Source organism: Phacochoerus africanus, chromosome 11 (assembly GCF_016906955.1).
Source record: "Phacochoerus africanus isolate WHEZ1 chromosome 11, ROS_Pafr_v1, whole genome shotgun sequence".
NCBI classification, from domain to species: domain Eukaryota; kingdom Metazoa; phylum Chordata; class Mammalia; order Artiodactyla; family Suidae; genus Phacochoerus; species Phacochoerus africanus.
In genome coordinates this window covers 11,213,265-11,226,597 of record NC_062554.1, presented here as the reverse complement: position 1 = coordinate 11,226,597, position 13,333 = coordinate 11,213,265, and the positions used below count along the sequence as shown (strand labels likewise).

At 41.8% G+C, this 13,333-nt stretch overlaps 1 protein-coding gene across 1 annotated transcript in view; it reads left to right on the top strand.

Annotated features, from left to right (window-relative positions):
* The window catches only part of LOC125112073 (glycerophosphodiester phosphodiesterase domain-containing protein 4-like), a 108,709-nt gene that overhangs the window by 11,732 nt on the left and 83,644 nt on the right, over window positions 1-13,333 (top strand). Inside the window, exons 4-8 of the mRNA XM_047754331.1 lie at window positions 3,896-3,989; window positions 7,470-7,529; window positions 11,599-11,697; window positions 11,768-11,861; window positions 12,685-12,762. Of these exons, the coding sequence (XP_047610287.1) occupies window positions 3,896-3,989; window positions 7,470-7,529; window positions 11,599-11,697; window positions 11,768-11,861; window positions 12,685-12,762 (425 nt within the window). The remainder of the gene's footprint in view (window positions 1-3,895; window positions 3,990-7,469; window positions 7,530-11,598; window positions 11,698-11,767; window positions 11,862-12,684; window positions 12,763-13,333) is intronic.

Genomic DNA, 13,333 nt, shown 5'->3' with positions numbered 1-13,333 from the left:
CTGGTGTAGGTCGGTGGCTGCAGCTCTGATTGGACCCCTAGCCTGGGAACCTCCATATGCCACGGGAAGCGGCCCTAGAAAAGGCAAAAAGACAAAAAAAAATACCCATTTATTATCTCACAGTTTTGTTGGTTAGAAGTGGGACATGCTTGCCTGGGTGCTCTACTTAGGAAAATAAGACCAAAATCAAGGTGTTGGGTGGCCTGAGCTTTTACCTGGGGTTCTGAGTAAGAATTCACTTCCAGCTTCAAGTGTTTGGCGGAATCCAGGAATGAAATGCTCATTCTTTAGTGGTTGTCAGATGGGAGTTGTCCTCAGCCTCTAGCTTGTGGCCTTCTCTATCTTCAAAGCTAGCAGAGGTGTTTAAGGTTCTTCTCATACTTCAGATTTCTCTGACTTCTCACTATTTCTCACCTCACTGACTTCTTTTGCCTTCCTTTTCTGATTTTAGAGCTCATTAGACTGGTTCAGTCTGATAATCCAGAATAATCTCCCTACTTTAAAGTCCGCTGATTATTAATCCTAATTGCATTATGTTGGTAACGTCACCACTGGTGACACCAGAGGACGGTCTCCACTGGTGACACGGAGACCAGAATTCTGCGTGTGTATATGTACAGAGATGTTTGAATGATACATGTTTTTAATATATATGACATAGAAGGATATATGTATCATATATGTATGAATTTTTCTCTTCTCCCATTTCTCTACCAAGAGTGTTAATAGTAGTTAACCATACATACTGATACTTAAATTAGAGGTATAAACATCACCCAGTGACCCCGTATCAGGGAGGATGTAACAGCCTTCTCTAACATCCTCTGTAATAAATATATAAAGTCTAGTCCTTATGGAAAATTTTTTTCTGAATAATCCCAGAATAATATAATATTTTTAATCATTTTGCAAACGTTCTCAGTTCTTATCTTTTCAAATTGCTTTTGCCCCATTTTCCATTGCCTCTACTTTAATTTTATGGATATTTTATCTTATCTGTTTATCCCTAAAGTGTTTTACCCTTTCTTGTGCATTTCTCATGGTTTTTTTTTTTCATGTCTCTGTTTCATTCTTGGTATTTTTCTCCTGACTCATTTTTTGTTAAACAAATTCTTTTTGACTCTGTTTACTTGTTACTAAATTCATTCACTGAATTCTTAATTTTTGCTGCTGTGTTCTCCTTTATAGAATTCTTAATTGGTTCTCTTATGAATAGGAATCTACTGAAATTCTTAATTTTGTCCCAGTCTAAATTTTTCAAGCATAGGTGTTTAGAAGTCTGTACCGGATACCTCTATTATCTAGATTTACTGAATATGTTTTATTTTAGCCATTGTTTCTTTTGGCATTCAGTATGTGGTCTCTTCTCCTAATATGCCCGATTATTTTTCATTAGTGTCAAATATTGTATGTAAAAAGTTGTATGGGTAATTTGAGACCTTGAATTGCATATGTCCTCTCAGAGTTACTGACAGGTACCCAAGTCCTATTCACCTTAATCTTACTTCACACATGTAGATGATTCAAAGCTAAGATTCGATCTCCAAAAAGCATTCTATTTCTAGTTTGTGTTTACTCTTAGGATACCCTAGAAGGTCCCAACTCAAGAGTGTATAGTAGTTAACAAACTACCCTCTTCTCTTTTTGTATTTCTAGACCCGCAACATACAGGAAGTCCTCCTTGCTAGATCTCAACCACTTCTTTTAGAGAAAAATCACCCAAATGCTAAGTTACGTTTCTGGATTTCCTTTCTTATTTAGACATTGGTTACTTAGTTCTTCACTGCCTGGTAGCTCTCTGATGCCTTCATTTAGACTTTAAAAAACATATTGTTCAGCTTTTCCAAGTTATTCCCCTTAGCTAGAGAGAGTTGAACAGACTTTTGATGGAGTAACTGTCAGTTTTCATTTTTCCCTTGTGGGTGTTATGGGGTTAGACTTGTATCCTCTGCTTGCTATGTGAAGGTACCTGAGGCTTCATCACAGTGCGTCTTTTGATGTAATGAATGGTGGTATGTAGAGTATGCCCTGAAAGAAGATGCAGGAAAGCTGCACCTTGAAGCTGCGGGAGAGCAGGGAAGAGGTCATAGAAGATTTATTTAAACATCAGTGCAAAGAATGTGAATTTAGATTAGAAGGTTGCATTGACTAGTGTGCCCCCATAACACTACCTCTGTTGAATGAGAAGTACTTTAAAGGGCAGCATGGTTATGTTGCTAGGGGGATGTAAAACAGTGGCCAAGAGCAAAGAGAAAATTGCTTGAAAATGCTATCTCAGAAGAGGCCTCAATAAAGACTTCCTTTCTGATATCCCACTGATGTACACAGGCAGTCACCTAAGCACCTTGTCATTCTTCTCACTCCCCTGTGTTACCCACCACCACCAACTAGAGTGAGTACAGGTGAAGGAGAAGGGAAGAAGTAGAAGAGGAGGAGACAAAAAGAAAAATATCACAATTCTTCCTTTACCTGCAATCCACAGCAGGTATGTGGGAACTTCACCTGAATTTGGTGGGAAAGTTTGGAGCTGAACTAATGTGTACGTGCAAGTAAGTAGACAAAAGAAGACCACTCTGTTGATATAGAGAGGGAAAAAAAATCTTATGTGGCTAGGGAAATGATTTTATTTTATTTTATTTTTGTTTTGTTTTGTCTTTTTGCCTTTTCTTGAGCTGTTCCCACAGCAGATGGAGGTTCCCAGGCCAGGGGTCTAATCGGTGCTGTAGCTACTGGCCTACGCCAGAGCCACAGCAACACCAGATCTGAGCCGCATCTGTGACCCACACCACAGCTCACAGCAATGCCAGATCCTTAACCCACTGAGCAAGGCCAGGGATCCAACCCGCAATCTCATGGTTCCTAGTCGGATTCGTTAACCACTGCACCACGACGGGAACTCCTAAACATCCTATTCTTATGTGATATGAGTCCTTTATCTCTCTGAAGATTTTGAATATATTTATTTTGCAGTTCTTTTCTGATTCTTCTATTAATTATGTCTTTGTGTGCAAGCTATTGTATTATATATTAGTTGGCTTTAGTGGGGTAATTAGTTAACATTGCTTACACAGTTACTGATTCCTGGTTGGGAGGTTATTTTCTACAGAGCACTCTTCCCACTGTCTCGATCTGGGATCCCTCTTGCTAGGACAGCTGCTTGCCTGTTTCTCTCTCTTGATGTGTCTTCTAGATGCTGACCAAAGAGAATTTTCTTTTTTCTTTTTAATGTGGTTATGTGTTCACCAACCATATTTTATATCATCAAAGTGTAATTTGTCTAGGTCTTCTACGGAGAGGAAGTAATATCTGTTATCTTGAAGAGTCCAAATTCTTTGACCTGTAATACCTAGACTAAATATAACACTTTCTCTTAGCAAACATTTAGCAGTTTTCTCTCATAAACTCCTTTGGGAACAGAATACGCTAGAACTGTTTGTAAAGGGCCCAGATCTCTTACACAGAAGAGAGAGTAAGTTGGTGGCTTACAATTATGTGGGAAAACACATCTGTATGGAAGGGAACCTGCCAAAATGGAAAGTATCAGCTTTACGAAGATATGAAGTGAACTTATGGGTGACTTTTTCTCTTTTGGTGTTCCAGAATTTCTGTATTATATTAAAGAAGACATAATTTTTGAGGATGAACTATAAATAACTTTTAAAAACCATGTAATTCATGCAGAACCCTATTAAGGTACCCAGTCGCCTATAGGACCATGTTAAAATTCCCAACCAGATATCCGCAAAGCCCTTTACACATCTATTCCCAAATTGCTTCTCTAATTAGCTTCCTCTGTTTTCTTATGCCTCATCTAGTCTGGTCTTGTCTCCACCGTCCTTGACACAGATATTACTAATTTTCACTGTATTTTAAGAATTGAAACCCATTTTTGCAGGGTTTTTTTTCTAGGTACAGGAGTCTGGTTCTTCTGGTCCCTTGTCTTGCTGAGTTTATTTTGGATCCTGGCTATCTACACATCTTTTCTGTTGGTGAGTAACATTTCCCATTTCTCCCACTCCCTTCCTGAGTAGCTTCATGAAGTACTCCTGTCTGTGGTATGGTTCCCAGTTGGTCCTGGGAGCCCTCCGAACCTCAGATCACACTTAGCGGTATTGCAGTTGATATCAGCCACCTGCATATTGGGCGTGAGGGATAAATGGATGGGGAAAAAAGGTTTGTGCTGTTAGAAGATGTGTCTTACTACTTTGACTCTTTGAAAGGGTGGCAGAACATCCTTTTCCTCAGCTAATTTTCTGGTTCTCTCAGTATTGTCATTTTAGATACATCTTCGCATGGCAGTACCTCTGCACATCGAACTATTCATTCCATAGCCCCTCTCTTGAGAATTAGTCTTTCTGGGTCTTGCAAGTTAGCTAGTGTATTAATTCTGTTCTGAAGTACAAATGCTAGTCCCCTAGTCCGGGTGCAGAGTACATTTAGTTAAAGTCTTTAGGCCATAGTGACCCTGCTTCTCTTTCCTAACATAGTAGTGCCATGTGGTGTAAGAAATTCAGGCCAAGAAATAGAGGAGTCTGCAGAAGTGGAAAGCTTATAAAAGACTTTTAGGTAAAACTGGAGTTTTTTAGTGCCCACCTATACATGGGGGCATATATATCTTTCTCTAATTTCATAATTCCTTGTTCCCAGTGATTTCCTGTCTGATATAGAAAAACTCAACCCCCCAATCAGTTGCCATTTGCCTTAATTTTTCTTTCAACGTATATTGATCATTATATAAATTATAAGTACTAAAGATGCAGAGATCAACAAGATGTGTAGTTTCTGTTTTCATGCAGGGCACTTCAAAGAAATAGGTATTAGAGATAAAGTTACAATAGTCCTTAATTCGGTGAATTGAGAATACAGCAGAGAATTAAGTTTTTAACGGAAATAACCAACACAGACAGAACATTGTATTTGTCATTAGAGAGGCCTAAATAAAATTCTACATGGGTTCTGAGAAGGAAGAGGAGATTTCCAGCCAAGGGGGTTAAATGAGGCTTCTTGGAAATTGGGGCACTGGTGTGGGATCTTGAAGGAATGTTGGATGTGGACCTACTTTTATGGAGATGAGAAAGAAAGTCATATACTGTGGGGACATCGTGACAAAGTCAGCAAGACAGAAATGTATGTGGTATGATTAGATAAGCTGGAAGAATCACACTGTTAGCATGTTGGGGAAAGTGAAGAATAATGGGGAACATGGCTAAGATATAGGCCTGTGACAGATTTTTGAAAGGCTCAAAAAGTAGGCCAAGACATTTGGCATAAATCAGATCTCTAGGTAGGGTAATCTTTCTGGAGGTTGTGGTGTGGAGGGTGGATATAGCCAGAGACTAGGGGACTTGTTAGAAACTTTTCTTTCTTTTCTTTCTTTCTTTTCGGTTAATTTCTTGCTGTTACTTAGTTCTGATGTTCGTGCGGTCGTGTCTTTCTGTATGCGTTATTCTTATGTATGTTCACGGGGGGGAGGGAGGGAGGGAGGGAAGGGGGAGGAGGGAGGGAGGGAGGGAGAGGGAGGGCGGAGGGAGGGAGGGAGGGGAGGGGAGGGAGAGGAGGGCGGGATGGAGGGAGGGAGGGAAGGGAGGAGAGGAGAGAGGGGAGAGAGAGAGAGAGAGAGAGGAGAGAGGGAGAGAGAGAGCGGGAGAGAGCGAGAGAGAGAGGAGAGAGGAGAGGAGGGAGAGAGGGAGAGGAGCGGGAGAGAGAGAGAGAGGGGAGGTAGGGAGGGAGGGAGGGAGAGAGGGAGAGGGAGGGAGAGAGGGAGGGAGGGAGGAGGGAGGGAGGGAGGAGGGAGGGAGGAGGGGAGGGAGGGAGAGGATGGAGAGAGAGGAGGGGAGGGAGGAGGTGGCGGAGGGATCAGGGAGGGAGAAGGAGAGGGAGGGAGGGGGGCGGGATTCCTCGTCTTTAGTTCTTTCTGTTTCTTCTCTCTCTTTCTTTCTTTCTTATTCTATCCTCTATATTCTCTTTTTTCTTTTTCTTTTTAGTTTCTTTTTCTTTCTTTCTTTCTTTCTTTCTTTCTTCTCTCTTTCCTCCTTCCTTCCTTCCACCACACTCAAGGCATATGTAATTTCCCTGGCCATGGGTCTACTCTGAGCCATAGCCGTGATCTATGCAACAGCTGCAGCATTGCCAGACCTTTAACCTGCTGTGCTGGGCTGGGAATCAAACCTGCACCTCAGCAGCAACCTAAGAACCACTGCAGAGACAGCACTGGATCCTTTATCCTCTGTGCTACAATGGGAGCTCCAAAAACTTCTCTTTTTAGTGAGGAAAATGCAGATGAAGGATGTGTTTAGGGCAAGAATCTAGCCACTGAATTGTACTGCACTCATACACAATAAATTTGAAATGGTACAATTAACTTCTAAGGTGGGGGTGAGTTCCATTGTCCAATAAGTAATATATTTTTAACAAATTTTCTACTCTATTCTGCCTCTTTTTTGGATGAATACAGTGGCAACGACTGAGGATACCTGGATTCTATTGCTGCTTTATCTTTTTGTTTTTTGTTTTTTCTTTTTATGGCAGTACCTGCAGCATATGGAAGTTCCTGGGCTGGGGGTCAGATTGGAACTACAGCTGTGGCCTATGCCATGACCAGAGCAACACCAGATCCTTTACACACTGAGCAAGGCCAGGATCAAACCCATATGCTCACAGAGACAACCATGGTCCTTAACCTGCTGGGCCACAATAGGAACTCCTGTTTCTGCTTTACCCTTAGATTAGTCTGTTACTTTTGTCAAGTCATATAACTCTTCTGGCCTGTTTCTTTTCTTTCAAATGAGAAATCATATTTTATAAGACTTGGTAAAGAACAAATAAAAATCATATTCATAAAATTATTTTGATAAAAAGGTGAGTGCCTTATACTTTCAAACTCTCAGTAATATCCTACACATCTGAGGATTATAGTTTTTGGTCTCCATCTCCATACGGACTTGATGACTACTTAGATTTAGATTCAAATCTAATTAAGATTTATTGACTAACACCAGTGTTAGCAACAGTGGTTAACAGTTGTAACAATAGCACTGGTTCCTCAAGAAATAACTTTTAAATGACCCTTGGAAGGGCTGCCCCCGACCCCTGTTCTCTCCCTAGTGGCTCTGAGTAATACCAGGAATAAGCTCCATCCCAGGGAAAAGAAATTGGTAGGAACTCGGGAAGGATTTCAGTGTGGTGATTGGTACAGAATTCTGAAGAAGATAATAACTTCTTTCTAGGTTCCTGGTGAACGTTACAAGTAGCAAGTGACATTTGAACTACCTTTAAAGGGTCAATGGCATGAGGAAAAACTTGCCAAGGCAGAGGAACAGCAGGCAAATTCCCAAATGATGAAAGGTGCAAATGTAGTGGGACGTGAATGTAATGCCAGCCTGTAAAAGGAATTCTGAGTTCCAGAACAGTGCTTTGGGTAGGAATATGGCGATTTCAAAATAACCCACTTTTTCTTTGTTTTTTTTCAGGCACTTGGACTTTTGTTGTGTTGGGAAGGGAGGGAACTCTCCCTGCACTGGTGTCATAAGGTAGGACCTCTGAATCTTCATAGGAGACCTTAGGCCAGGACGGAATGTGCCTCTTTGGCACTCAGTGTTAAATACAGAGTTTCCCTTTCTTTGTCTCCCTTAGAAAGAAGAGATCTGCTTACCCAGTTTTAGCTGAAATCATTAAATTGCTAACGGATGGAACTGACTTACGGAGGAAGCTGAATCCAGACTTTGTTTTTCCTCACTACTCCCTGTTAAACTCATTCTCTGACTTGTTCTTCCCATCCCCATAAAATCTGAGGCACACTCCCTTGCTTTCCCAGTCCTCTTGAGTCAGAAGATTCTCATTTCAGTCATTTAAAATTTCAGTTCATTGTACACCAAACTCCACCTTTATGAGACTTTACCCTTCCGCTGTTTTCACATAATCCAGGCCAGGAAACCTGCAGTGGTGGAAAGAGTATAATTGTCCTTTCTCCTTTCTTCCATGAGAGCAGAGCTCAGGGGAAGGAGAGGTAGGATAAAGGAACACTGTCCCACAAGGGGGGGTTGGTTCCATCAGGACCAAGTAAATGCACCATCGTTGGCTCTTTACCGCATGGACTTTTCTGTGTGTATTTTCAGAGACCCTGCTGTTGAGAACCTGGACTGCACCTCTCTTGGAGTCAATGCCTGTCATGCTGTAACCCTGAAATTTCTCTTTTAAGGTCCTTTTGACTCTCCCTTAGTTTGGAGCCCTTTACACTTATAGGAAGCTGGTTTCTCTCAGAGGATACGTATCTGGTCCGGGAAGGAGCAGGCTCATTGTCCCAACATCTGTGGGCACGCAGCGCATTTCCAGCATAGCCTCCCGTGTTTTTGTTCTGCCCTGGCCTGGAGCATCTTCAGCCACAGCCTCTTGCTGTTTATACTTTTTCAGGCATGGTTTTGAAACTATTCCTTGTGTTACCTGAAACCAGGAACATGTCTAAATCTCTGAGTGCTCCCCTTAGATTTCTCTTACTCAAATGGGAAGCATGAACTGAAAATTAATCTTAAGAGTTAAAAATAGATGGAAGTTGAATCCACCAGATCCTACAGAGAAAGAGGACATTGAAGATCGAACATACAGCCTTACTGTGATCATCACGGGTTTAGGGTTGGAAACCATGAGCAGTTAGTCACCACCAAGAACCCCTGTGGGTTAAATCATTCTGATGACCATTCCAGGTTGTGCCTGTTAGAGAAATCTGATTGCCTTGCCTTGGGAGTGAGCACTGCTCCTCAGCCTCTGCCACAGCGGGATCTCATCGTTGCCTTTCCAATCAGGAATCCAGTTTCAGCAGAGCATCAGTCACCTTTATCCAGGGATAAAGGATGGCCACTGCTGTACTTGTCAAGGATGCTGACCTTTCTCAACATGTGTTTTTCCCTGTCCTCTGAGACCTCGTAGAACACGCCATGGAACGGGTTAGCTGATCATAGGTGATAGCACTCCACAGACCTTTTCTCAATAAATCATGGATTCTTCCTTCCAAGTGATACCAATGAATTGGTGACATTGCAGGTTTATTAAGCATAGGCTACTATTGAGCCAAGGTTTCCGATAACCAAACAACAATTAGAACCACTTTCAGATGCAAAATACCTGGATTTTGGTATATTGAATTCAGAGTCTCTGGGAAGTGCACACATATCAATCAGTTCAGCCTGATATAAAATCATGTTCTTTTCTCCATGTCTAACACCCTTGGAATTATTCCCACACATATTCTACAGTGCTTTGTCAGTAAATTTAACAAAGCCTCATCTCTTGAGGCATTCTGGGATCTAACTCCAGTCATGAGTCTGTGGTCAGTGAGAGGTGCTGGAGCTGGGTATGAGAAGAGTTGACGTCTCCTTGGAAAATGACTGATGTTAGTGAGCCTTTAAACCCTCGGTCTTCCAATCTCCCTGTTGAGGGAGTTTCTTTAGGGCTTGGAGTTGCAGTGTATAAAGAATAAACCTGGAGGGAAAGGGTGAGCACCAGGCCTGTAGTGTATTCCCGTCTATCTAGGCAGGCTCAGAGAGCAATGAATGACCTCAGTCAAAACTCTTTATACATGTGCCAATAATCCAACCTCCTGATAAACATACTAAAGATATTTATTAGCCAAAATGTAATAGAGGGCCTTATCTATGAAAATTTCTAAAAGGATGTAACCTGGCCTATCTGGGTTGCTTACTTTAAATAAACCTGGAATATACAGATTTGCAGGGTGGGAGAAATGGCTGGCGGGAGTTATGTAATTAATGGGGTATATAGGAATATGATGTGCCTTAACCCCAAAGACTCCTGGTGTGAAGCAATGTTTCCACATACTTTGCTCAAAACACACCTCATGTTTTAAGTCCCAGAGCAAATTGTATTCTAATGCCAGAGAGGAAAGTCCTGTTTATGAGTAGCAGCACTTGACAGGATCAGATTTCTCTGAAAAAACAAGGGAGAATGCTTCATCTATACCTTATCATTGCCTGTATCCTTTCAATCATTAGTAAAATTTGGTGTTGCTTAAGATCACAGAATCTCATGGGATTCATGTGAGTCTGATCTGACTTTTTTTTTTTTTTTTTTTTGTCTTTTTAGGGCCGGACCCGTGGCATATGGAGGTTTCCAAGCTAGGGATTGTATCTGAGCTCCACCTGCTGGCCTATGCCACAGCCACACACAGTGACACCATATGCGAGCTGCATCTGCAACCTACACCACAGCTCAGGGCACTGCCGGTTCCTTAACCCACTGAGCAAGGCCATGGATCGAACCTGACTCCTCATGGATGCTATTCAGATTTGTTTCCACCGAGCCACAACGGGAACTCCTGATTTGACTATTAAAACTTTGTTGCATAGGTTTTGCCAAAAATTTACTGATGCAGATTTGTTCATGCATTTATTTTGCTACATTTTTTTTCCATTTTTAAAAGTTTGATAGATGTATAGTTGATTTACAAAGTTGTTATAATTTCTGCTTTACAACTGAGTGATTAAATTATATACATACACAATCCGTTCTTTTTCAGATTCTTTTCCCATATAGGCTCTCACAGAATATTGGGTAGTGTTCCCTGTGCTATACAGCAGGTTTCCTGTTGACCATCCATTCCATATACATGAGTGTGGATATATCCCAGTTCCAAAGCCCCAACCTCCATCCTAGTTTATCTAAGGCTTTTGCATTGATGCGTATCCGTGTATAGGAGAGATTGGCCTGTGCTTCTCATTTCTTGTGAGGTCCTTGTCGAGTTCGGGTATCAGGGTTCTGTTGGTTTCATCTGACAAGTTAGAGCGCATTCCCTCTTTTTTATCCTCTGGAAGTGTCTGTTAAGATGGAAATGTTTCTTCCTGGGAAATTAAACACCGAAGGTGGCAAGTCCTGGAATTATTTTGTGAGAAGGTTTAATTGTGGATTCAGTTGTTAGTTCATAGATATAGAGATTATGGAGGGGAGAGAACCAGGTACTCTCTAGAGGGCAACCCGGATGTGGAAAAACTACTTCCAAAGAGGAAGAACTTGGAGTTGAGTCTTCTTGATTTCAGTCTTCTTTCTCAAAAAAGGAATATCGTTCTGGACAGCAGATTTTTTTTTCATCTGTTTAGCAAATATGAACTAGATGTTTACTAAGTTTCAGACATTCTACAAGGCAGCAAGAATATGATCATAACCAAATATTGTCCTTGAGCTTATGAAGCTTACAGTCTATGGGGAAAACCTACATTGAAAAGGCAATTCATTACAAAATACTATTTACTTGTGATTATATGGAGCTGTATTTAAAGTTAGTGAATATCTGTGATGGCCATTATGGAAACTAAGTGAAATACTCCCAGCACTGTTGAGAGCCCAGCTGAAGTGGAGATGATAAATTAGTAAAGGCATTGGACCACATTGTTGTGTAATTATTTTTTTCCAGCCATGCTGCATAGTAGCTAAATGATTAGATCCATATAATATTGGGGGGTTGAAGGATGGTAAGATTAAAAGGATAAGTGAGGTCCCTGAAATTGTGAGGACATGCATTTTCCAAGGACAGTTCTGATCCAAGCCTAGGAAATTATGTTCCAAGTCAGGACAATATTCTTGTTTCCCCAGGTCCTGATTCTGCTAGTGGTTGGAATATGCTCGTTCTTTTTCTGGCTCCTATTCACTTACTGGAAAGAGAGGTGGCTCACCATTGGGCTGTCCCTGCAGGTAAGCATCATCCTTTGTTCTCGCCCTGTCTGTCCAGATATGCTCAGCCTGACTTTTGGCTTCCCCCCAGGTCTTCGCTCCCTACATCCACCTGGGCAGCATATCTATGATGGTTATGGTCGCCTGGCCTGTGGCCTTCTACGTGGTCCATTTGGAAGGAGAAGGTATGTCATGTGGGTGGAACCTTGCCTGATCCTTTCAGCTCTGACTTCCCTACTTTACTCAGCGCAACAAGCTTGGTAGAGAGCCAGCACAATACCACCCTGAAATTCATGTAGCTTGTTGCTCGGACATGCTCCTTCTGGTCAGACTCACAACCCTGCACGGCCCGGCATAGCATTCCCCTGGCCAAGCAGTCCTTCCTCTAATGAGGGATTCTCCTGCCAAAAAAGAATTCTCTGTCAGTTGTTACACATTGACTGTCTAGAAATGGATTGGAGTGGTTGGCAAGAGGGTGGAGGCAGTTTTAATTTTATTTGACAAGGGATGGGTAGAAGCCACAGTTCTTTAATTCTGTATTTAAATATTATTATTTTTTACTCAAGAACCAGGTGCAGATATCCCCAGCTACATCATAGTACTTTAAAGCAGGCCCCCTCGAGTCCCGTCACATCTGGGGACCTGCAGCAGCAGAAGAAATGTCTTCCTCTGCCACTGGTGTCCTCTCCTGTCTTTGCTCTAATACCACTGAACCAAATAAGAATCAGAGCTGTACACCAAACTGTTTTGAGAGTGGAGTTATCTCTCAGCACCCTTACTGAGAGAGCAGTAGGATCTTCTTTTACCTATGTCTCCCTTTTTGGACTATGGTTAAACAAATAATGCTGGCTTCCTGACTTGTGTGAGGATGCAGGCAAGGAAAAGACGTGTTGCCATTATGTGTTTGTACCCCTGTGTGTGCGTAGGTGGAAGAATTTTAGGAAATGTTTCTGGGTGCAGGAACTTAAAGGGGACAATAATAAACTCTTTTCATTTTCTAAATTTTAGCTAAAATCAGAAGATACAAGATTACAAGTAACGAAAGAAGAAGAAATAAGATGTGTAATATGATCACAAAGTTGAGAGGTTAGAGCTGGAGATCTAGATTTGAAAGTGACATAGGCGGTCATTTTTAAGTGTACAAATGAGTAAAATCCTCACAGGTCTAAAATAGTTAAGTAGGAGTTCCGCGTTGTGGCTCAGTGGGTTATGAACCCGACTAGTATCCCTGAGGACGCGGGTTCAGTCCCTGGCTCCACTCAGCGGGTTAAGGATCTGGTGTTGCCATGAGCTGTGTTGCAGACACAGCTCGGATCTTGCATTGCTGTGGCTGTGACATAGCCTTGCAGCTACAGTTCTGATTTGCCCCCTAGTCTGGGAATTTCCATATGCTGCAGATGCAGCCCTAAAAAACAAAAAAGTAAGTATTGGGAAATGGCCAGTGATAACGGGTATAATGGTCTGACTCTGTGTGTGTGTGTGTGTATAAGAGGAAGAAGTAGAGAAATGCCTACTATTTATTGAAGACCTATGGTGAATCACCTGTCCTATCAGCTCTATAAGGCAGATGTCAGTAGCAAGATAGCTCCATTTTTTCAGAATGAAGAAAATGAAGACCCAGAGAGATTAAGCACCGTGTCTGAGTCAGAATTAGAAA